The sequence below is a fragment of the Photinus pyralis genome, unplaced genomic scaffold (assembly GCF_008802855.1).
Source record: "Photinus pyralis isolate 1611_PpyrPB1 unplaced genomic scaffold, Ppyr1.3 Ppyr1.4_LG6, whole genome shotgun sequence".
In the NCBI taxonomy this organism is placed as follows: domain Eukaryota; kingdom Metazoa; phylum Arthropoda; class Insecta; order Coleoptera; family Lampyridae; genus Photinus; species Photinus pyralis.
The window spans coordinates 46,856,382-46,880,374 of NW_022170663.1; the positions used below are offsets into that span (position 1 = coordinate 46,856,382).

Below are 23,993 nucleotides of genomic sequence, written 5' to 3' on the forward strand. Positions count from 1 at the left end.
ATTCAGAGTTCGTATTTAGTTCTGGCAGATAGTTCAAAATTTTGTTAAGGTTAGTTGAAACTTAATTTGTATGAAATTTAACTCAGTTAGTTTGTAATTAATGTTTACTTTGTGGATCCCTAATATATCTAGGTGAGATGAGATGCTTGCGATAGTAAGTATGCCAGTAACTATTTATATGGCTCACGTTCTGCTTGAATTGTAATTCAAGGCTACCAAGGGAGTCATGGTCATTTAATCCAAAACAAATTAATCAAAATAGGGCAAATATAGTTTTACGAGGGAAATGTAAAGCTTCCTCTATTTTTTGTGTGGAAAAACAAGGTAACTAGGAAATTAAATTTGACAAATTGTTTCTTTTCTAATTTTCGAACAGTTCAAGCAGTAAGTATTTAATTTAATTATGTCGATTCTTCCCATTGAAACTAAAATATACCGTAGTTTATTTATTTAACAGTCGGCACCTATAGCTATTTCAAGTGGTGTATCAATAGCATCGGTGAAAAAGCATATTGACCCTTGTCGAACTAGCCTTGGCCTTATGCACCCTGCAATTAGATTCCAAGGCTTTTTCTTTCGAACGGCAGTTTTAAGGTTTTTAATAGTAGTAGGTTGGTGATAGACAACATCACTGCCTAACCCCTCTTCTTATTCCAAACCATTCAGTCATACGTGGCGAAACATAAATGATTTCAACAAAAATAGCCATATTTACAGCACAATGAGTACAAGGAATGGTGACAATTTGAGCATACCCACTCACCGAACAATTCGTTATGAGAGAGGTTATTACTATAATTGCATCAAAGTATTTAATGCTATGCCAAAGTGATAGTCGGTATTAAAAATACAACCTGATATTACAGAATCAAAAAAATGGAGAAAATCCCACCACCTCCCCCCTATGAAGAAAGTACACATTCGCCTCCGTTAAATAATTACTCGCAAGCATATCCCCCACAATCGCGCAATGCTGGATATCCAACTTTACCTCCTCCACAAATGGGGTTTCCACCACCTCCGCAAGTGGGGTTTCAACAACCAGGATTCATACCACAGCCTACGCCAAGTGTCCCGCAAGCGCAATACTCGAGGTACCCACAACCTCAAGGTAGGTTATAATAAATTGGTTAGACGGAAGATCTAGGTATGTACTTAAAAAATGATCTTATCTTCGCAGTTGTCACAGTCTTTGGTCCAATTCCACAACTGATAAATTGCCCGCATTGTCATAATCAAGTTACATCAAAATTGGAAGCAAGTGCTGGTACGAAAACTCATCTTTTTGCCGCTCTGTTATGTATCCTAGGGTACGTACTTCTAAATGTCTATGTACTTGGCTGTAATTTGTTCTAATTCAGATGCATTCCCTGCTGCCTAATACCATACTGTGTGGATTCGTGTAAAGATCGAAGCCATTACTGCCCGCAGTGCAACGCATTTTTAGGAAGTTATGGTACCGCATTGTTTTGATAGATTTGCAATTCTTTTATTCTGCATGTATATACATATAATAAAACAGAAATGTTAAATACCGGAGCATTATCAGTAGGTACCTATTATCGTAGCAAATTTTCCTGGGCGTTTATTTTAATACTTCAATGGTAATACCTACGTCATTACATTTTAGTCAGCAAAAATGGATCTTGGTTTTGACATCTTTTGTTAAAAATATAAGGGGTCGTGAAAAATTCATGAAAATACGTCTTGATGCATTATTTTAGAAACTTTTGGTTAACATGGTCTCAAAAAAAGCATGTAACATCTTTTAATCCCTACCCTAGTAGCCCAATCTTAGAACTGTTTGAAATTATGGATTCTACAGGCCACATTCTATAAGAAAATTTTTTTGCCGGGTCGATCTGAGACAATTTTTTTGCGGGCCTCAAAAAAAGGCAGGGTATAACCTTCCTTTTTTTTTACCAAAAATCGACTGCACCAAAATTTCTCGGGAAAACACTTTTTCTTATTAATTTTGGTGCGTAGAATCCAAAACAATTCGTACTTTTTCGATCAGACTTCTCAATCAAAAGTTATAGACTAAAAACCAATTTCGAAAGAAAATTCAAAGGGCTGTAACTTTTGAACTAGTAGCCCAATCTTGGAACTGTTTGAAATTATGGATTCTACAGGCCACATTCTATAAGAAAAATTTTTTTCCGGGTCGATCTGAGACAATTTTTTTGCGGGCCTCAAAAAAAGGCAGTGTACATAACCTTCCTTTTTTTACCAAAAATCGACTACACCAAAATTTCTCGGGAAAACACTTTCTCTTATTAATTTTGGTGCGTAGAATCCAAAACAATTCGTACTTCTTCGATCAGACTTCTCAATCAAAAAAATGTAACTTTTGAACTAGTAGCCCAATCTTAGAACTGTTTGAAATTATGGATTCTACAGGCCACATTCTATAAGAAAATTTTTTCTCCGGGTCGATCTGACACAATTTTTTTTTGCGGCCTTAAAAAAAGGCAGTGTATAACCTTCCTTTTTTACCAAAAATCGACTTCACCAACATTTCTCGGGGAAACACTTTTTCCTATTAATTTTGGTGCGTAGAATCCAAAACAATTCGTACTTTTTCGATCAATGAAAAGTTATAGACTAGAAACCAATTTCGAAAGAAAATTAAAACGGCTGTAACTTTTGAACTAGTAGCCCAATCTTAGAACTGTTTGAAATTATGGACTCTACAGGCCACATTCTATAAAAAAAATTTTTTGCCGGGTCGATCTGAGACAATTTTTTTGCGGGCCTCAAAAAAAGGAAGTGTATCACTTTCATTCAAACATTTTGTAAAGCTTTGGTTGTGGATTTTCAAATTCAAATTTTTTCGTTGGATATCGCGCGCCCGCTTGATAGTTAAAGTCCCCAGATCTAGGGACTTTATCAGTAGTGGCTAAAGTATCGGCACCGGTTTGTTTAATTAATATACCTGAAAATGGCCGAAACGAAGAAAAGAAAATATCAATATTCTGATAATGGCAAAAAACGAAAGAGATTCGCGTTAGAGGTGGGTTTAAAGGGCTTTCTTTGTAGTTGTAACGACAGAGAAAAAGACTGCGTAAGAGAATCGTACAATATTTTAAACGAGTATGCCCCCTCGCTAGAACCCGAAGGCCAAGGGAGTTCCGAAGTGAATGATAAAGAAGACGTAGACGAACTAGAACGGGAAATTCAGGCACTGAAGACATTGAAGGAGAAATCGAACCATCGGTTTCAAGCGGTTGAATCAGGTGCAAAGAATATCGTATTCATACGTACAACTTTAGAAGATCCCGTAAAACTAGCCCAGACAATTATTGAAGACATCCATAAGACTAGGCAGCAGAAGACACGCTTTCTTATTCGGTTAGTACCAATCGAAGAGACGTGCAAAGCGTATCTCGATGATATAAAAAAGGCCATAGCGCCTTTAGTACAGAAATATTTCGGCGGTAATGAACCGAAAACGTTTTCAGTGTTTTATAATCATAGGCACAATAATCAATTGTCAAGGGATGACGTTATCACGGCAGTTGCAGATATGGTAACTGAACAAAATAAGGAGCACAAGGTTGATTTAAAAAATGGTGAATTATCTGTGATAATCGAAGTGATTAAGAATTATGCCTTGCTAAGTGTTACACCTAAATTTTTACAGTATAAGAAATATAATTTACACATGATCTGTAAAGATTAGCATCCAAATAAAGGCACATTAGTTTTGGAAGAATGCCCCCATTTGATTTGATAATCATAATGTAGTAATCACATCTTTCCGTATAGATTTTTATAATATGTACCAATGTTTAGTATAAGTGCCAGAGCCCAGAGCTTAAGATGTATGAATAAACCAGGCAACTAGAGCTGAAAAACAAGCTTTAAAACAATTTTTTCCCAACTGCAACCAAGTACTAATGGTGGATTTAAGGTTTATACAATCATCATTAGTTCACTACCAGAAATCATTAACAAAATAGCCAGTCAATAGCAACAAAAGTTTAATGCGTGTTGCTAACGAACGAAACCATCCTGAGCTTAGTGCACTTGATGATTTTGGTTTACTATCTGTATCTTTCTACAATTATTCCGACGTTTAATTGGGAGCTGCAACATTAAAGTGTCAATTTAAATGATTTTTGGGTCAAGTTCATGAGTGACATGTGACTAACGCCATCCGCAATATCTTAATACCATCAACTTTCTGCCACTTCCAACTTGCAAGCATTAAATTAAAGAGATAACCTAGATATGACCCACCCACCATTATGGACTATCATGATTCCATGCATATGATTAGTTTTTTTTAAGCATACATAGCCCATATGTAGGTACGCACTTTTAGAAAAATTCCCTCTATATCACAAAACATTTATTAACAAATAACATATTTGGAGATCGACAAGTACCTAATACAAACACGTTATTCATGAATTCTCCTTATTGTTGAAAATATTTTCATTTTGCACTCCCTCTGCGCCACCTATTTTACTAAGGAAAAAATCACATTAACTGTTAGCAAACTTGATTTGTTTACAAAGAAGGCTCTGCAATAACAAAATCATTTGCAATATTTCTATAGTCCCAAAGCGAAACAACAGAAGGTGAGTACTACTTCCATTGCATTATGTAGGACATTTACACGAAAATAAGCAAATCAAACAATTATTAATGTTATATTATTTATTCTACAACATATAAAATGTGGCAGATAGAAATGATGAAAAACTTAAATTAACGGTTAGATTTAGCAACACGTTCTAATTCATCTTTTTTCTTAATCGCGTACGAATTCGAAGAACCCTGAAAGTTAAGTTCAATTATATGCTTGCAGCATGCGACAATCGTATAGGTACCTTGGCAGCGTTTATGAGTTCATCAGCTAAGCACTCGGCGATAGTTTTGATGTTACGGAACGCAGCCTCTCGGGCTCCTGTACACAATAACCAAATTGCTTGGTTTACTCTTCTAAGAGGAGAAACGTCAACAGCCTGTCTTCTGACCGTACCGGCTCTTCCGATACGTGTGGAATCTTCACGTGGGCCCGAGTTGATTATTGCAGTAACCAATACCTTGAAATAAATTGCTTGTTTACTAAAGCGTTTCCAAATTTGCAAAAAGTTATTAAGGAGAAGTCGTCAGAATGGTAAAATCAACAAAGTGTTTCTGAAGAGGTGTCAGAAATCGTTGGTTATCATCATGAAAGCTTAACAAGAATGCAAGCAATTTAAAATCGTGTACCTGTAGAGGATTTTCTCCAGTTAGAAGATGAATAATTTCAAACGCATGCCGGACAATCCGCACCGCCATTAGTTTTTTGCCATTGTTTCGTCCGTGCATCATAAGTGAGTTGGTAAGTCGCTCAACAATCGGGCACTGTGCCTTACGAAACCGTTTCGCAGCATACCGTCCGGATGAATGTGGTAAATACTTTGCGTACTTTTCTTTTACTGCAATATAATCCTACGACGTACAAAAATAAGAATTGTTCAACTATGAACCGTGACTAGTTACTTCTAGTGACATATCTGAAACCAGTACGTCATCACAACTCCATCTTCCGAAAAGTTTGATCTCTGGAAGATCGGCGATCGTATGGCCTACATTTTTGGATACTGCTCTCACATCGTCAAAACTGCCGAAAGAGTCACCCATGATTAGACCTACAAAACAAAACACTTTCCAATAAACCTGTTAGAACTAATTTTGAGGTTAAGCATTGGAATAATATTTCAGTAGCGATTTTGCCTCACTATAAACTCAGACAAGAAGTGTCAGAATGCGTATTAGAAATCATCATATTAGATTAAAACATAAATTTGGCGAAATAACCACAATTAAACATGTGTTAAACGGAACAAGACACGTGCAGAAATCCAGACAGATTTTAAGCGAATTTAATTAGTCTATTTTAAAATTTCGAATAGTAAAATTGCGACTAGTGTAACCTTTTGATTTTTATGGTTTATAATATTATAGAATAATAAAATTACTCACACTTTAAACAACTTTTTACGGCGATCTAAAACTTGGCTACACCGGAAAAAGCCATTTGCAAAGAGAACTCGACGTCATAATTCACAGGCGCTTTTCGGTTGTGTCTGTTGGTAGCACTGAAAATGCGGGTGTTTGAAAAATGCGCGGCAAATGGCGAAATGCGCGCCAGATTTTGGAAAAAAATAGGTATAGATCATATTCGGATGTTGTTTCTGAAAGTTTTTCAAGATACAACTATGAGCAGTAGATATGGGTAGGTACTTTTTGATATGAGCCATTTGATCTGATACGTCTTAGCGGTCTCTGTAACTGAATCCTCACCATCCAGTATAGAAAGGTCCTGTGATATTCGTAGGGAAAGCAACATTGATTCCTTCTTTCGTGGGGGAAGAAGCAAATATATAACATCACAGTGGTTTTTATACGGGTTGAACGTTTCCTTGGCCGAAGACTGGAACAAGTAAAATGTTATGGTACCTACTACAACATCCTCCTCTATTTTCCAAGTTGGAAGAGACGCTAATGACTTTGTTTTCAAAATTCGGAGTAGACTGGCCGAACTACTTTTCTATTGATAGGAATTGCCAATGCGTTCAGAATACTCTGGACAACTTAAATGTTTCAAATTTCAATATACAACTTGCTTCATTAATAATAAATCATCAGTAATAATTTAGATGTATAAACATACTTTGAAAGAATCCTGGTGTTCAAACGTGTTCAGTCTGGACTTTTGAAATTACAGCTTGTAGCAGCAGAGCTTATGGTAATCTAGGTTGGACTATTTCAACAAGAATTGGGCGTTTGATTCGGTGCTCTAGCTCTAGACTGCAAAGTTGCAAAGAAACTTTTTACTTTTTTATTGCATTGTGACGCTCGTTCAATAATTAATTAATTGATTTGTACCAATTGGAAAAATCTATTTTTCCCAGAATACACCCATTCCAAACGTAACTCCTTATTGTTCTTCAGGATCAATTTGCCCTTAACATTCTAGCATACCAGTGAGTATCCAGCAGTGGCGAATTTTCAATAGTGGCAAAAATCAGGAGGTAGATGTCAATTGTTCTAAGGGAGAGTTTTTTAAAGGGCAAATCTGGAAAAAAGTGGTCCTGAAGATGAATTTGAATGATGATGAAAGTAAGACTGGTGAGCCATAGTGTCCATAGTCACAACAATACATATGTACTGTAGTTTTCCTAACGCCTAACCCCGAACGATTTATCTTTTAATGTACCAGCATAATTGGAGTTTTTCACCATCCAACTCGAATTACAGCAACTCCACTGTATTCAGAGCTGTCACTTTTAATAAGATTTAAATCTTTTTTATGATTTAAATACTTTTTTCGATTTAAATCATTTTACTAAGATTTAAATCTTCATGAAAACTATCTTTGATTTTGAACTTAAAAATATGATTTAAATCTTTTAAAAAGATTTAAATACTTTCGAAAAGATTTAAATCGTTTCCGAGTGATTTAAATCTTTTAGAGACGATTTAAACACATACTAACAAATTCTCTTGATTTGTTTCAACCTGACTAAGCTAATTAACCCGGGTTTTATTTCGGTAGACATTTATACAGAGTGGTGCCTAGCGCGACGCAGCATAGGAATTTATTTCAATGGTAATTTCTTTATAGTCAATTACTAGCTCCCCTAATTATTTTAGAGCAAAATTCTAAATACATTTTTTTCTGAGAAAAAAAGACTGCATCTGTTCATACTATTAGTTATAATTTTCCGTTTTTCAAAACCGTAGAAATCGACAAAATAAATCAGATATGCCTTCAAATTGCCTAAAAAAACAACGTAATTTTTCATTATTTGCCTTTGACGTATATTAAATTTATAGGTACTTGTTTATAACCGTATTTAGACTTTTGCTCTAAAATAATTAGGGGAGCTAGTAATTGGCTATAAAGAAATTACCATTGAAATCCCTATGCTGCGTCGCGCTAGGCACCACCCGGTATGTATTTATTACAAATTCTAGTATACAGAGAACGACGATGTCTTGGTTTTTTAAAATTTCTTTCGCAAAAAAATACATATTTTAATTTAATAAATAATAACAATAAGATACGGTAGAAATGGTAGGTATATTGATGAATGATGTTGAGAGTTTCGAGCAAGATCATCAGACCAATCAGTTTTATTGAATTTAAATCCTTTACAAACATTTTGTCACAAAACGATTAAATCATTGGAAACATGATTTAAATCTTTATAAGTGATTTAAATTAACAACATTGGATTTAAATCTTTTTGAATGAATTAAATACTAAATACTTCCTAAAAAGATTTAAATCACAAAAAATATTTAATCTCAAAATGATTTATTATTTAAATACTTTCTTATTGACAAAAGTATCTTTGATTTAAATCGTTTGTTAAAATGAAATGCATCTCTGATCTTCGATTTAAATCGTTTTTTAAACGATTTGTGACAGCTCTGACTGGATTCCAATCTTTCTATCGAGTTACCTTGATCGTCAATTGTCATCTAAAAACATCCTAGTGAACAAGTATTCCTGTGTCAAAACAATTTCCCTGAGGCACCATTAACTATAGTCTGTGCCTGAGGGTTACTTTTTTACTTCTTAGGTCCATACAATGTATACAGGGTGTTCCCAAATATGATGTCAATACAGAAGGGGTTAATTCTTTGGCATATTTTATGACTAAAAGTTCATACATACATACATCTGGCAATGCTTTGTTCCCGATCTACAGGGGTTGAAGTTTCAAGTCTTTGAGATACTTCGCCTAAGTTTGGAATACAAATTACGCTGAAGGGCTTACATCATTATTCATTGGTCACGTCAAAGGGAGTGTAGGTACAGTACAATGTTGTTTTTTTCAGGGATCATGTTCCATTTTGCAACCCCTGAACTTTTTTTCGGTGTGCCCCTGGTAGATTGTAAAATAGAAATTCGATTTTCCGGTTTGTTTAGAAACTTTTTGGTCTCTTGTAATTTTTTCGTATCTGCGACCGTTATTCAGAAAAAAATTTAAAATCAATTTTCAGTAATCAGTGAAATAAAAATTTTTAAAATGGCCCGGAGTTACTTAGATAATCTTTAGTTTTTATTTGTCTTGACAATTCGCATTTGAAATTGTACTGTACGTAAAATTATAACATCCTTTAGATCCATAACGAAGTGTTTGAGGACCTATATGAACTTTTAGTCATAAAATAAGCCCTTTCGTATTTGCACATATTCAGAAACACCCTGTAAAATATATACCTATACATAGTAATATACTATGGAAGTAAATACTGAACACATATTAGGTAGTACAATGTTGTAACAAATGGACTTAAAATGTATGTATGTCTATATAAAGTACAGTGTATGTCCACCTATGTCCAGTGTACATTCCTTGTGTTATGTACCAAGTGCTAGTGGGGTAATGATGATATAAGGTTTTTTATAAAAACAATTAAGTTCTTTCTATAAAACTTATATGTATGACATATTGTAACATGATAAATTTTCTTAATTGAAAATTTAGAGGCAACATACACAAGGACAAACAGTCTGCATTCCTTTAATTTATTCAACGACGAATATAAAAAGTTTCAGATTTGTTCATCCTGTTTTAAACACTAATGCTTTTCTTTAATAAGGAACATTCGAGAAAAGATATGACACAGATTCACCATTGTGGGTACGTCGTACAGCTTCAGCAAACATCATCGAAACGTCAATGCACTGCAACAAAGAAACATTAGATTGTTACTACCGCCCACACAACTTATGACTACCTGAATTTTTGGGCACTCCTTCATGTGTTCATCTTGAGGAATTGTATTCGTAACGACAACCGCTTCGAAACAAGCGTTGTTAATTCTGGAAATAGCCGGCCCAGAAAAAATTCCGTGTGTCAATATGGCGTAAACTTTCGTCGCGCCCGCTTCCATTAATTTTTCGGCGGCGTGACAAATGGTACCGCACGTGTCTGCCATATCGTCAACTAATATGGCAACTCTATCTTTAACGTCACCAACTAAAACCATGCACGCAACTTCATTAGCTTTCTTCCTCTCCTTGTGAATAAGAGCGAATTCCACATTTAACCGATCCGCAATGGAGGTCACCCGCTTGGCGCCGCCCGCATCCGGCGAAACAATTATACTGTTCCTCCATTCCGGTATGTTTTCCTTAATCCATTTTAAAACCGCAGGCTCCGCGTATAAATTGTCGACTGGTATATCGAAAAAGCCCTGAATTTGAGAGGCATGCAAGTCCATTGTGATGATGTGATCGGCTCCGGCGACTGATAACATATTCGCGACTAATTTTGCTGATATCGGCGCTCGGCTCTGTTAACAAAAAATCGTTATTACGCACTTTTTATACGACGGGTCCATTTGCAACTACACTACATAACCCCCGACCAGTACTAGAAATATAAGGGATGAGAAAGAGCCGTTGCAAATGCACCCTCAGTTAGTGAGTAAATAAATTATCCCGAGTTAGATTGAATGTTAGGAGGCAGATGAATATTAGTCGAGAGGAAATGATGGTGGTGTTATGTACAAGTCGTCTCTAGATTAAAACCAGAAAATGGGGGTGAAACTACAAATCGAGTTTGGCACTAGCATATGCCATGTTAAGTCGGAATGGAAAAGAACATGATTCCCTTGCTTCCAGTTATAAAAAGCAATATTAACCATATCCATGCTTCTTGATTATTTTGAAATGATAAGAGCATTTAATCCTTTTAAATATGTATGGTCATTTTTGGACCTTGTTAGAGCTATACTCCCCCCTCCAAGCGGCGTGTATATAACAAAAAGGCAAAATAATCAGATTGGTTTTTTTTTAGAAGCAAATCTAAATGTAAAACATGAAACTCATACATTTGAATCTGGTTTGTGTTCAAGCATTTTCAGTTACTTTTCCAGAAAATGATTTATTAGTGAAAATTCAGCCCCCCCCCCCGCGCTTGTTTCTAATTACACTTTGTATTCAATACCTAGAAATTCCTACATAAACTTTCATTGTAAAGTGAGTAAAGGGGAATACAAAGAAAGAGCCACGTCCAAATAGACTAATGTGTAGATCCACATTACAACTGCTTACAAGTATTGTTGTATTGTATGGTACAAGCCCTTTGTTGTGTGTGATATCATACAAATTTTATGCTCTTATGGCTTTCAGATCGGTGCTACATTTTTGCTATAGCACAAAAATGTTATGCTAGTTTTTATATTAAGGGCACGGAAGCGCAAGAACTCAAAGCTCGATTCTCGATAGGTGGTGTTGAATATGTTGTATAAATTAAATATTGCAACGCGGCTCTTTGTCCGAAACGTTATACAGGGTGTCCCATGACCAATGCCGTCTATCTATATTTTGAAAAGGCAACCTCAGAATATTTTTAAAATTTGACAGTATACTAGTGTCATTAAGAAATTCATTTAAAATATTTTGAAGTTGGTGGTACTTCCAGTTAAGACGGAAGTATATGAAAATTTACCTGTTTTAAATGAAACACTCTATATATACCCTCATATATTATTAATTAGAAATCGAGGGCGTTTTATAAAATTTGCTATGGCTAGCACAGATACCACTCGCACGATTCTGCCCTTTTATGTCTAAGAATATGTGTACAAAATTTGGTTCCAATCGGTTCAGGCGTTTGACCGGAAATGAGAGTACAGATAGACAGACTGATCGAAATCATTGAGATTTCGATCAGTCTGTCTATACAACGGAATTATTTAACATAAGAAATACCTCGAGAAATACATTGTAAACTTCAAGGCAAAAATTCCCAAATGAACTACAAGTGTTTAGTATAAAAATTTTTATAATTAATTTTTAATAACAATTTTAATAATTAATCATCATAAAATTCTGCATAACTTTGCAAGACTTTAAAGAGATCCCCATAGTGAAAACGAAAAAAAACTCATCCTGTATAGGGATTGTTAACAGTTAAATCATTATTATAATAGCCGAGAAAGCCTTGGACCTTTTTTGTGGAACAGCAAGCATTCATTGGGGGCGCTGTGTAGTAGTTCTATCGGCTTCTCTGAACGAAAAAATCAATTTCCCTTGTTTCTAATAGTTCCTTCAAGAAAGTAATAAGCGTTAAATATAACTGTGTTGGTCAGATTGGCCGTATTTGGCAGATGTGGTTTTTCTAACTTGACAGGTGTCAGTTTTCAACAAATTAAAATAATTTGCATTGTCTACTTTTTACATTTGACATCGAACCTGCTAGAAAGAAAAACCCACAGGTGACTACTACCACAACAATTATTAAATGTCCGTACCCATAGCAGAACATCCCCAACCGAAAGGAGTTTTAACTATATTCATGATTTATGAGTGTACCCAATGTGTTAGCACTTTCATGCGGTTGTTAATTCTTTGCAGCTTTAATTGCACGAATCCCGCAGTGTGCCACCTTAATTTGTAATGTTAACAGTGCATAACGTATGGAGTTTTAATCAAGCTCCTGTTAGGATGTATAACAATAATCAACTATGAGATGACCTTTGGGTTAAGTAAATTTTAACACAATCTCGAAACATGATTTAAATAGTACAGGTCATAACGAACGCTTATCAAATCAAAATGAGGATTGAGATTGACGTCAAACTATACATCAATCGTGCACTCTTCATTTTTCGCTATTTTCTGTTTACATAAACATGCTCCGAGTCAGAACGATAAACAGCTAAATAGGAATAGAAGCTAAATTGTTTGAATAATCTTAATAGAATTAATTTACCCTGTATTTCCATTCGATAGATTTCCATTTTTCAACGCTTCGCTCTTTGTCATCCGCATTTCCAGCCTAGAATCATAGGCTCATATCTATATTGCTTATGTGTTAACAATTAATTTACTAATATACCTATTCAGTTACTGTAGTGTTAGATGAACAAAGTGTAGGGATTTATGGACAAAAATAATCAAACAAAAAATAAAGCAGAAAATTGTGCTAAAAACAATTAAAACAAGTCTACTAGAAAGTGTGACAACAGCGCTAACAGTCAAAACAAAACTAAACCACGTGTTTAAATAGAACTGATAATGATAAGTGCAAAAAATGCAAGATTAACAAAAGGAAGGCAAGGTACACTAATCCCTAATTAATTACCTTGTCTTTTTTGTCCTGTCTGGCGTAAGGGAAGCAAGGGATAACGGCAGTAACTCGACTGGCGGATGCAATTTTACAGGCGTTGATCATAATAAGAAGTTCCATCAGGTTATCGTTGATTTCGCCGCTTCCCGACTGCACGATGTAAACATCTTCCCCGCGCACGGATTCCCCAATTTCCACGCTATTAAACGAACGTTAATTAGTTAACAAAAAAAAAAGAAATAAAGCGGGACGAACCATGTTTCCAAGTTACTAAACTTTTTTGTTACTACCTTCCCAATGTCGATTCCCAGGCGGTCGACGATCCTTTGCGCGAGATCGGGATGCGACGTTCCACTAAAAACCTTAATATTCGGCATTCTGCTGCGAAGTAGTGGTGAGGGCTTCTCGAGATTAGCCCGCGTCAAGCTCTTTGCACGAATAGGTTGAGATGATAAGACGGGCATTACTATGAAAACAGTCAATAATCAAACACGCAGACTCCACAATATCCACGACCTTGACAGACAGATCGCAGTGGCGGCGACGGGGGCGCTCACTTGTCATGAACCTTTTTTTACCACCCGCACGTCATTGGGGTAAAAAATAAACCCCCCTTCCACACTTTTTTGACGGAAATACAAAAGTTATATGATAATTTTTCAAATTTGGTACCTACTACCCTTATTCTCATATGTCTATGCTACCACCACGGCTTCCTATAACCGTGCTACTACGAATATTATTATACAGGGTGTCCCACAAGCGGTCCAATTTATGTAGTGTCCCAAAAGCTGTCCACAGCCACCTGCTTAAAAATTCTAAATGGGATAAATCTATAGAATATAGATCTATAATATTTTCTACCGTTCTCCCTATTCGGAGTGAGTGTCATTATAAAATGTCGTGAGAGTTGTCCTCGTAAAGCGGATTGCAAGAATGAGGAGTTTTTATAACATGAAGCGATTTCCAAAAATTGAAAAGACGCCCAAAGGCCCTTAAAAACTCACAAAAACAGCTAATGGCTTAGCTGCAAGTCTAAAACCACCGAGAACGCGCTCGGAGAGTTTGGGTGTTATTTGTAAATCGTTCGTAAAAATCTTAAATCATTTTTCGAGTCATTGAGTGAGACCCTTCAGGACTTAAAGACGCTTTTAGGCTCGATTTTCGAAGTGCATGTTAATTAAAGATTCTAAAACTTGGAGAGCTAGAAAAATTGTTGGCGCCCTTTAAAAACGTTCAAAAATAAATTAATATTTTAAATGAGTGTTTAATTTTTTGTTGAAGGCTCTTAATGATTTTTCAAGATCCTTTAAGACTCCTAAAAGGACATTGAGAAGAACCTGAGAAGAAACTGGCGTGGACTTTTTACGATTAAACTGAGACGAAACAGGAACGTGAGGACCTCTGGCGCTGATCCCAGAGGGTTTTGGGTTATAGTTCCTGTTTAAAGCTCAAATTTGAGGTGCACTAAAATTGGTAAATGATGTACTCAAAAAAATTGTCCCGAACTTGCTACTAAAGAAGTACCAAATTTCATAGCCAAAAAAAAGAACCGCCGAGTTGCCCATTTTTGTGTATGTAAAAAAAGGATCTTACTTACCCCAACAACATACGCGTGTGATCTAAACAATTTAAAGTTTATTAATGATCTTCAAATGATATTAAATTAATATAATCTATGATTAGAAAATAAAAGTGCAATAAAACCTTTGATTCTAAACAAAGATAGAATTTTATGATATAGTTCGTTTGAGGTCAATCTCGGGTTTACTACTTATACATCCAACGTACGCACAATTTGGCGTCAAAAAGAGTATTTCATATATCCACGCAACTTTGAGATGCAATGCAACCTTTATTTCAGTAAAGTGCCACTACAAAAACTCTAATTTACAGAGAATACTGTACCTACAATATTCAGATAACACTGTGTAGAGCTATATTTCTTATATGAAGTATACCTATTCTGTAAAAATTGACGGTTTCCTTGCCGATATTAATTTTAACAGACGTGTTTCATAATTGACCCATCGAACATAGAATATATATAACACATAGATTGAGCATACCTCGAAGCATACATATATGATATAATGTACGGTCATTGGCAAAAGTAATGATCGTCTAATAGGTAAACTCTGTAGCATAGCAACGAACATGCCTATCAGATCAGCCTCCGTTGGTTTCTTCTAAGAGGAGGTATACCTTAATTTTTTGGTTGCATTTTCAAGTTGCACAATATATTCAAATGTTGTTTGTTTGTGATGCAGGATTTATCTATTCGGCGAACATTACTTTTGTCAATGACTGTACATGCGCCAAAACCCCTCATCTGTTAAGTTGTTCCGATTGTGTACTTACATGAACACCTGGAGGAGTACATATTTGGCACAAGAATAGGCTATCAGAGGATGCATCCACTGGATTTTCACGATGCACCTGATACATATCTAATTTCTTTTAACAAAATCATTTTTGTTCTTCGTCTTTCTTTCTTTTCTATTATACACTGTTCGAGCGTAACGTATTTAAGGACTTAGACTGCAATCTTCTAAGCTCGCTGAATCTTATCAGCTATGACGACGCGGTTTCCTGCGGTGGATTTGTTTGAAATTATGTATGTTTTACAAATCTTGTCGTATATTTCACAAATTAAATAAGTTTTATCGAATTACTCAAGGCTTTTATGTTATTTACCTGGTTTAACTCTTCCAAAACCTATACAGCCTACATTCAACTTCCGTATAAACTAGATCGTTTGATTTCAATTTATCCTATCGCGGTTACTGTTAACCGATAATTATTAAATTTGATTTAAAATTTATGAAGGCGTTCTAATTAATTACTTATTATCGTTTTAAATTTGAAATTCAAAGTGATGAAATTTTCTTGAATTGTCAAACAATTACACGCTTTAGTAGTTAAAGGGTAAATACTTCCGATATTTCAATAAAAGTTCTTATTACTCAACTTCAAGTCTTCAACAAACTAATTAGGCATAATTTTCTGACCGTGTAATTACAAATTCTGTTATCTTTCTCTAATACATCCAAAATTCAAAGGCTCGATTGTAATAAGCAAAAAATCTACCTGCACCAATAACCAACTAAAGTCGCGCAAATGCCAAATCAAATCACCCAGTTGTGAAGTGGCCCATTCTTGTGACATACGAATTAACCGCATTTGATCCCCTCCACATCAAATGGCTATGATGTTAGTTGGGTATGCTATAGTTACTTTTACTGTCCGAGGGCCATTAATTTTCCAAAGAACTGTGCAATAGTACTAATGACTATTGAGAGATGTACATACTATGTACATCCATTTGATATTCAGGACGTTTTAAGATAAATAGGAGCAATTCTGAATGTTCAAAATGCGTAGGTACCCACTATGTTACTTGTGTAACTTGGAAGCAAGAAAAGAAGAGCATATATGTACGTTGTCGTTTCATCAACGGAATTAGTAGATCATTGAATAAGAAAATTTCTAAATAGATTTTCATAAAGGAAAATTCTGAAAAAGATTTCTACGAATCCTAGTCAGGTTTTAATATAGTTGGCAATTTTCTATTTTAGATAACATTTTTGGAAATAGACCCCCGCCACTGATTTATTTAGAACAGTTGAATGCATCAAACTAACAGAAGTTGGCAACACATAGCAACCCCATTTGTGTCACTGCTGCCTTCACATTAGTCCAAATGAAGTCTGTTGTTTGAGTTTGCTAAATCTTGGAAAATTAGCAAACTGTAACCAAATTCGAAAAAAATTCTCGTATTTTTACATTACACTGGACATGCTGTTTTCCTCCGTCTCAGATTAACTATTTTTAAGGAATGGCAAATATAGCGGCACAAAGGATAAAACGCGAATTTAAGGAGGTTATCAAAAGTGAGGAGGTGAGAAAGACATTTTTTAGGGGTATTATACTGGCTGTCATTTTAAATTCCCTTCACATTTTCGAAAAAAGTCTATTGAGTACTCACGATTCGCGTCATCTTCTTTGGACATCGCAATAATTATCACAGTTTTCACCACCAGAAATTTGAAATTGTTGTTATTGATTATATCAAAGTTTTCATCTTGAGCATGTGCTGGTTAATTTTTAAAGGTTATGCTTATTTTAACGTCATTTTGATTGTTTAATCTGCTACTAACTCGTTTTTTGTGGTTTCAGGTTGCCAAATGTGCTATTAGGGTAGAATTAGTCAATGACAATTATACCGAATTAAAAGGAGAAATAGCAGGTCCTCCCGACACTCCGTACGAAGGCGGTAATTTTATTTTAGAAATTAAAGTACCTGAAACGTACCCGTTTAATCCACCTAAGGTAAAACTGCGAGTGCGACGACGGGTATAAAATTTCGAATTTTTCAGGTTCGGTTTATGACCAAAATATGGCATCCAAACATTTCCTCGGTAACCGGCGCCATTTGTTTAGATATATTAAAGGACCAGTGGTAAATATTGTTGCCGTGACTCTTCTGAGGAACCACAATAAAAATCGTCAGAATCAGTGAACAACTAAAAGAGCATATTCATTACAATTTTAATAGTCCTCACTCTTGTTATTTACTTGCTTAACTTTTTTATTTGTGGTTTCTTGCCGAATTTGTTGCATTCTGACAAGGTCATTAATTTTGACCAATTTAGGGCCGCCGCAATGACCCTTCGCACAGTTCTGCTATCGTTACAAGCTCTACTGTCAGCGGCTGAACCGGACGATCCGCAAGATGCAGTCGTCGCTAAGCAATTTAAGGAAAACGTGGAGATGTTCCAGCTGACGGCGCGCCACTGGACCAACGCGTACGCCGGCGGTCCAAATGCTAACAAAGATTTCGATGATAAAATAAAAAAGTTAATAGAGATGGGCGTGGACGAGCACGAAGCGAGAGTAGCTTTATCTTCGTATAATTGGGATATGGAAAGAGCTACAGAACAATTATTCAGTTAGTAACGATGAGCCATTTGCCTTTCGACACTGTTCATACATTTGCTCACATTGAATCATTTTCGAGATTTATACGGTAGTTCACATGTGGTCAACTGTATAAATTAGTTGCATGACTTGTACATAATTCAAAACGAACTTAATGAATGGAATGTTTCATAATTCTCTGTAATTTATGTTCATTCATTTTCGATTATTATTTATGTAAAGATGTAATTATTTATGTTTACTTTTAGAAATAAAGTAGTATTTGTTGTAAACTATTTTACATCTCCATGACAAATTTAAAGGAGGAGCCAAGTGCCGCTTTCCACTTCTTGTAATTTTAGAAAGCATGGCGAGTTTTGTTAAATTTAAAAAATAAAACAATTAGTTAAGTTTTTGATTTTCATTATGCAGAAATAGATAAATAACACTATTTGACAACCCAAGAATCTTCACATTGGCGCAAAACCATAATTAATTTTCAGTCGTGTTTGGCATCTAATCACCAACTCAATTTTAAAAATAAACTCGCAGAGAACTTCTTTCATTAGGCCCTATACTAACGGGCGATCAAAAATGAGTTGCTGTCGAGTCGCCTTTGGAAGTTCAAGTTAAATACGATTTTCCTTGTAAACAAAGGTTCCATAGGTGACTCGACAGCAACCCATTTTTGATCGCACAGTACTTCAGAAGAATTAGAATATAATTATCGCGGTGAATAGACACCGAGCACAGATTTTATTATAAGCCTACAGGAGATGTGTTGATTTTTTCGCAGACAAAAGAAGGTAGCAAGCGAACAAATGTGTAATAGGTACCAAAAAATGTGTGAGTAACTGCCTGGGTCATTTCTTTGATTAAAAATTCAAGGTGCTAAAAAGCCCTGAAAATAATATGGGCCATAAAGTATTCGTGATGGAAAGACCAGACCAATTAAACGATGTAAAACAAATGGACAAGTTCATTGAGTATAGATATACAAAAAGAACGATGAGCCTTCATATCATGAAAAAACAAACACACAAACAAACATTTTTAAAAAAACATCCTTAAAAATACTTAACCACAGGTTACACAACATCATAAGTGCTGCTCCAGGTAGTACGTACCACAAGATAATCCATAGGAAGAATCGAAAGAGGGGGGGGGGGGTTGTATGAGATTCAGAATATTTTGGGTAGTATCGAAGTGTACAGATTTTTTTAATAGAATAAAAAATAGATCTTGTATTTTTCAGTATTGAAATTTCAGACATAAATCTAGTACCTAGTTAGTGAGTTTTATTGAGCACAACAAGGAAAGCTAGCCGCTCAAATCAGTACCTACGTCTCTTTTTACTGCTCCTGTTACAAACGCATTATTGCGCATATCACCTATTCCATGTCCGTTATATAGCTATTTTCAAATTGATGGCACACACATTTACGTAACTACCAATGCGACAGGCTGAGCTCTTCCTGTGGTAGGGCTAAGAGTCATCTACCCCCTCGCCCCTTTTTTCCGGAGCTGATGACACTTTGAAAGTTTTGAAACAGAGGGCGCACCACGAAATTAATGACCAATATTTCATTTAACAAGCGACACTAAAATGTTGTTGCGTTTTATGGAATATTTTACAATATAAATATACCTACATAGTGAGTGCCGATGTGCAGACGTCGAGCGCTATCGTAAGAGTGAGCCCGGATGCAAGTCTTCCGATTGGTGGAGCGCGGCGCGAGTTCGAGCTGGTAAGGTGAACTTCTGCAGGCGTAGAGCTGGTTGTTTCTCGTTTTGACCAGTGAGAGTGCAGCACGTTTTAGTTTGCTGCCGGATGCGCAAGCAGCGCTTTGTTAGATTACTCCCTCTCCAGCGCAGCGGTACGTATAGACGAAGTTGGCAAACTTTTTGGGACTGAATTCACGTTTACGCTGCCACTGACTTCTCAATAAAAAGTTTAAGACTAGAAACCAATGTCGAAAAAAAATTCAAAGGGCTGTAACTTTTGAACTAGTAGCCCAATCTTGGAACTGTTTGAAATTATGGATTCTACAGTCCACATTCTATAAGAAATTTTTTTTTCCGGACCGATCTGAGACAATTTTTTTCTCGGGCCTCAAAAAAGGCAGTGTATAACCTTCCTTTTTACCAAAAATCGACTACACCAAAATTTCTCGGGAAAACAATTTTTCTTATTAATTTTGGTGCGTAGAATCCAAAACAATTCGTACTTTTTCGATCAGACTTCTCAATAAAAAGTTATAGACTAGAAACCAATTTCGAAAAAAAATTCAAAGGGCTGTAACTTTTGAACTAGTAGCCCAATCTTGGAACTGTTTGAAATTATGGATTCTACAGGCCACATTCTATAAGAAAATTTTTTTCCGGTCGATCTGAGGCAATTTTTTTTCGGGCCCCAAAAGAAGGCAGTGTATTACCTTCCTTTTTTCCAAAAATCGACTGCACCAAAATTTCTCGGGAAAACACTTTTTCTTATTAATTTTGGTGCGTAGAATCCAAAACAATTCGTACTTTTTCGATTAGACTTCTCAATCAAAAGTTATAGACTAGAAACCAATTTCGAAAAAAAATTCAAAGGGCTGTAACTTTTGAACTAGTAGCCCAATCTTGGAACTGTTTAAAATTATGGATTCTACAGGCCACATTCTATAAGAAAATTTTTTTCCGGGTCGATCTGAGACAATTTTTTTTTCGGGGCTCAAAAAAAGGCAGTGTATAACCTTCCTTTTTTACCAAAAATCGACTACACCAAAATTTCTCGGGAAAACACTTTTTCTTATTAATTTTGGTGCGTAGAATCCAAAACAATTCGTACTTTTTCGATCAGATTTCTCAATAAAAAGTTAATTCAATTCTTTAGGAAATTTCCATGGCAAGCCCGCTTGACATGGAGCAATAAAAATTGCAATTGCATGCAAGTTGCAAGAAAAATTGCGAAAGGCATGCGCAGTTCAAAGCCAGCTGATCAATTGCTGCAAGAGACTTGCATGCAATTTTTATAGGACCGGTGCTATTCTTCTTGCATGAATCGTGCAATTCTAGGGATAAATCTAGTTGTTTTTGTGTCACCAACCTAGTAAAATACAGCGGCGGCAACTATGATGCTGAGAGACGCACACATTACTTGTTTTTATTAATCTTATTTATTTTTGTAATTTTTATGTTTCTTCAAGCAATCAAAATTTAATTTTCATTTGAGGTTAACTACTTTGTTGACAAATCCATATGTTTCTTCTGTTGGCAGACATGTGGCAATTGAAATAGAGTTGCACCATGTCAAATACCATGCAATGCTTATTGCATGCAAGGATTTGACCTTGCAATTTCTTTCTGCAAGTTCTTGCGCGTTGTATTGCTCCATGTCAAGCGGCCTTTAACATGATTTTGCTAATTAGATTTACTACCGAATTTTTGATAAAATAATGGGAAATACACCTGAAAATAAACTAATTCGTATATCATTAGACGACGAAAAAAATCTTCTTTTGATTGGTGTCATTATAAACCCCCTAGTTAACATGGAGAGCAACGATCTGCAAAAAACGTTTTTCCAATGTTAATTGCCTATGTTCGGTTTGAAAATATTCACCCGGTATATATTTATATACATGGTGTTCATATAAATATAAGAGGTCTATGGTAGTGTCCGTTGATGGTCTGTGGGTTGTGTTGTGATTAGTGAGCATTTAAATTTTTGAGTAAATAAATATTGGGTGAACCAGAATTTTAGGTTTTATATTTGAAATGAGTTGACATGGAGGTAGACGATGAGGATTTGGCGGATCTTGTCTCCCAGTCTTCATCTGAATCTGATCAACAGAATCCTGATGACACCACCACTTACTCTGATGAGGAAAGTTCGAATTCTGAACCATCCAGCCTACCATCAGTGAATCAAGAACAATCTGAAAGAACAAACGTGGACCGTACCGGCGATCCATTCTGTACCATTTGCTTTGATACTTGGGAAAATGGCGATCATAGATTGTGTGTTTTAAAATGTGGCCATATCTTCGGCTACTGTTGTATATTCCGTTGGCTAACGGGCGAAGGAAAAACTTGTCCTAGTTGCAAAGCACCAAGTTCCGTGCAAAACATTAGGTTTCTTTACCTGAAAAAGTTAATTGTCACCGATTACACTGAACTGGGACGGCTAAAGGAAGAACTTAGAAAGATAAAGGAAGAGCAACGAGAGCTGGAAGTTGAGCACTCACGAGTGATTTGCCGTGAGAACGCGCTTAAACAGCGAGCACACGAGCTAAAGAAGTACGCCGAATGTTTAACCAAAGCTCTGGAACAGTCCCAACCGACAGCCGAGTTTAACGCTCGTGTTACTGCCAACCTCTACTTGGATAAGTCGATCGAGCTCTGCTGTAATGGAGGTTGTCGAGTGCTCGATTATTGTAGGAGCGATAATGCATTGGTGGCGTCCATTGCATCTGTCAATCCGTTATTCCCAGGTTTTGGGGTCCGAAAAATTGATGTGGAAACGTACAAGCGAACAGCGTACATAGCTTTACATTCGAAAGCAATAAGAGACGTGAGAGTGCATTCTGAAATGCCACGGCTTTTGAGTGTTTCGCTGGATAAGACTGCTAAAGTGAGCGACACTACAACGGATTCTGTTGTCACTTACCATTGTGACTCGCCTTTATGGTCGTGCAGTTGGGACAATGGAGATTCGAATTATTTGTACGTTGGCACAAATCAAGGATCTGTGAAGAAGCTTGATATTCGCCAGTTCACTTTACCAGTTGCCACAATGGAGACACCCGGAGATAAGTGTCCAGTTTTGGCAATTGTCTCTATACCGCCGAATTCTAACGAAGCCTTGCCTAATGGTGGGCTTATTACCTGTAAACTGAATTCGGTGTGGTTATTTGAAGGTGGCAGCCAACACGCTTCCTACTCACTACCTTTGGAGGGCCCGTTCACGTACATGATCTACGATTTTAATACACAACAGTTCTTAGTGTCTTCCAGACCGAACTCGCGTTGTTCGTATTCACGACACTACCTCTGTCGACTTCATAATACACCAAGCGGTTTATCGTGCCTTACCAGTCAGACTGTGAGAGGCAGCACGGTACAGACTTATCTGTCTCGTTCGAGTTTCGTGACTTACAACTCCAACCAGTTCGTAGCGGCCTATCAAGAATCTGAACAGAACTTTTGCTTGTGGGACGTGAATACCGCTAGGAAAGTTTGTTCGGCGGTTACCCGTGATCCTATTTTTGACATATGTAACGTAAAGACTAGTAATAGTAATTTTGTAGTTTCTTTAACTGAGAAAAAAATTATGTTTCATAAATTTGCATAAGTCGATTGTTATGTTATAAGTGTGTACCTATATCAAATAACATGATTTGTAACAAGCTACCTAGCTTCCAAAAATAAAACCATAAAGGTTGTTGATTTCAATTCTTGAGTATGATTTGGGTGGTAAAAGACAATAAAATGAGGAACAGGTCTGATTTCTGAAAAAGTAGAGAGAGATCAAAAATCGGTTTGTTCCAATGGATGAGGGAGTGGGAAATCTGCGCTGTTCTGTAACAGTTTTAGACAAAACCTTCTTGTGACTTCCCACTTCTCATAAAATGCAAATAATTTTATTTAATCATTTAGTCATGTGGGGAATATTGTCATTTGATTATGGTTTATATTGTTCTGAAAATACCTTTGTGAAGTGGTCCACTAACTCTTCATACACATCTGGCTCATCTCGGTTAGCAGTGCCGTCCTTAGGGTAGAGCGAGTGGAGCGGCCGCTCCAGGCCTCGCACTGAGGCCTTGCTCTCGTTAAAAAATAAATATAAGTTTTGGTTGAATGAAAATAATATAATAATATTTTAATATATAAATATACAGGGTGCCCATTATGTATGGGATATACATAGTATAATTATATCTCGGTAAAGATTTTTCTATATGAAAGTTGTTTAACATTTTATTTCCCATAATA

The 23,993-nt window shown here is 36.1% G+C and overlaps 5 protein-coding genes and 1 pseudogene across 11 annotated transcripts; 4 read left to right on the plus strand and 2 right to left on the minus strand.

Annotated features, from left to right (window-relative positions):
* LOC116174352 (lipopolysaccharide-induced tumor necrosis factor-alpha factor homolog) lies at positions 1-1,534 on the plus strand. Of its 4 annotated transcripts, none has more exons than XM_031492267.1 (4): positions 1-49; positions 867-1,111; positions 1,181-1,310; positions 1,362-1,534. In XM_031492267.1, exons 2-4 carry the CDS (start codon positions 877-879, stop codon positions 1,471-1,473), a joined length of 477 nt encoding a protein of 158 aa, XP_031348127.1. In that variant the 5' UTR covers positions 1-49; positions 867-876; the 3' UTR covers positions 1,474-1,534. The 4 variants fall into 4 exon arrangements, with proteins under 4 accessions (XP_031348127.1, XP_031348125.1, XP_031348126.1 ...); XM_031492265.1 differs by having other exon boundaries at positions 12-132; XM_031492266.1 differs by having other exon boundaries at positions 23-154.
* A 1,371-nt stretch (positions 1,535-2,905) lies between these two features.
* LOC116173896 lies at positions 2,906-3,712 on the plus strand (annotated as a pseudogene).
* A 933-nt stretch (positions 3,713-4,645) lies between these two features.
* On the minus strand, positions 4,646-6,121 carry LOC116173633 (40S ribosomal protein S5). Its single transcript, XM_031491253.1, has 5 exons — positions 5,980-6,121; positions 5,497-5,645; positions 5,224-5,445; positions 4,839-5,054; positions 4,646-4,785 (listed from the first exon to the last, which is right to left on the minus strand). Exons 2-5 carry the CDS (start codon positions 5,635-5,637, stop codon positions 4,717-4,719), a joined length of 648 nt encoding a protein of 215 aa, XP_031347113.1. The 5' UTR covers positions 5,638-5,645; positions 5,980-6,121; the 3' UTR covers positions 4,646-4,716.
* Positions 6,122-9,433: 3,312 nt separating this feature from the next.
* Positions 9,434-17,212, minus strand: LOC116173272 (ribose-phosphate pyrophosphokinase 1). 4 transcript variants are annotated; one of them, XM_031490633.1, is made up of 6 exons: positions 17,083-17,212; positions 13,350-13,560; positions 13,110-13,293; positions 12,738-12,803; positions 9,754-10,311; positions 9,434-9,700 (listed from the first exon to the last, which is right to left on the minus strand). In XM_031490633.1, the coding sequence occupies exons 1-6, from the start codon at positions 17,105-17,107 to the stop codon at positions 9,608-9,610; spliced, it is 1,137 nt and encodes a 378-aa protein (XP_031346493.1). In that variant the 5' UTR covers positions 17,108-17,212; the 3' UTR covers positions 9,434-9,607. The 4 variants fall into 4 exon arrangements, with proteins under 4 accessions (XP_031346493.1, XP_031346494.1, XP_031346495.1 ...); XM_031490634.1 differs by lacking the exon at positions 17,083-17,212 and adding an exon at positions 15,456-15,492; XM_031490635.1 differs by lacking the exon at positions 17,083-17,212 and adding an exon at positions 14,695-14,764.
* On the plus strand, positions 16,755-18,310 carry LOC116173273 (ubiquitin-conjugating enzyme E2-22 kDa). Its single transcript, XM_031490638.1, has 4 exons — positions 16,755-16,995; positions 17,274-17,426; positions 17,474-17,556; positions 17,750-18,310. The coding sequence occupies exons 1-4, from the start codon at positions 16,933-16,935 to the stop codon at positions 18,048-18,050; spliced, it is 600 nt and encodes a 199-aa protein (XP_031346498.1). The 5' UTR covers positions 16,755-16,932; the 3' UTR covers positions 18,051-18,310.
* A 3,328-nt stretch (positions 18,311-21,638) lies between these two features.
* On the plus strand, positions 21,639-23,453 carry LOC116174471 (E3 ubiquitin-protein ligase RFWD3-like). The gene is made up of 2 exons (XM_031492403.1): positions 21,639-21,710; positions 21,755-23,453. Exon 2 carries the CDS (start codon positions 21,787-21,789, stop codon positions 23,350-23,352), a length of 1,566 nt encoding a protein of 521 aa, XP_031348263.1. The 5' UTR covers positions 21,639-21,710; positions 21,755-21,786; the 3' UTR covers positions 23,353-23,453.
* The last annotated feature ends 540 nt before the right edge of the window (positions 23,454-23,993 follow it).

Coding starts and splice junctions, on each gene's coding strand:
- LOC116173633 (XM_031491253.1), bottom strand. CDS start 5,637: ATGGGTGACTCTTTCGGCAGTTTTGACGATGTGAGAGCAGTATCCAAA. Junction 5,446..5,496: donor TTTCAGATATGTCACTAGAA/GTAACTAGTCAC, acceptor TGTACGTCGTAG/GATTATATTGCAGTAAAAGA. Junction 5,055..5,223: donor CTGGAGAAAATCCTCTACAG/GTACACGATTTT, acceptor ATTTATTTCAAG/GTATTGGTTACTGCAATAAT.
- LOC116173273 (XM_031490638.1), top strand. CDS start 16,933: ATGGCAAATATAGCGGCACAAAGGATAAAACGCGAATTTAAGGAGGTT. Junction 16,996..17,273: donor AGGTTATCAAAAGTGAGGAG/GTGAGAAAGACA, acceptor TTGTGGTTTCAG/GTTGCCAAATGTGCTATTAG. Junction 17,557..17,749: donor GATATATTAAAGGACCAGTG/GTAAATATTGTT, acceptor TGACCAATTTAG/GGCCGCCGCAATGACCCTTC.
- LOC116173272 (XM_031490633.1), bottom strand. CDS start 17,107: ATGTCCAAAGAAGATGACGCGAATC. Junction 13,294..13,349: donor TTTAGTAACTTGGAAACATG/GTTCGTCCCGCT, acceptor TTCGTTTAATAG/CGTGGAAATTGGGGAATCCG. Junction 9,701..9,753: donor AGGAGTGCCCAAAAATTCAG/GTAGTCATAAGT, acceptor TCTTTGTTGCAG/TGCATTGACGTTTCGATGAT.
- LOC116174352 (XM_031492265.1), top strand. CDS start 101: ATGTTTACTTTGTGGATCCCTAATATATCTAG. Junction 133..866: donor TGGATCCCTAATATATCTAG/GTGAGATGAGAT, acceptor CTGATATTACAG/AATCAAAAAAATGGAGAAAA. Junction 1,112..1,180: donor GAGGTACCCACAACCTCAAG/GTAGGTTATAAT, acceptor TTATCTTCGCAG/TTGTCACAGTCTTTGGTCCA.
- LOC116174471 (XM_031492403.1), top strand. CDS start 21,787: ATGGAGGTAGACGATGAGGATTTGGCGGATCTTGTCTCCCAGTCTTCA.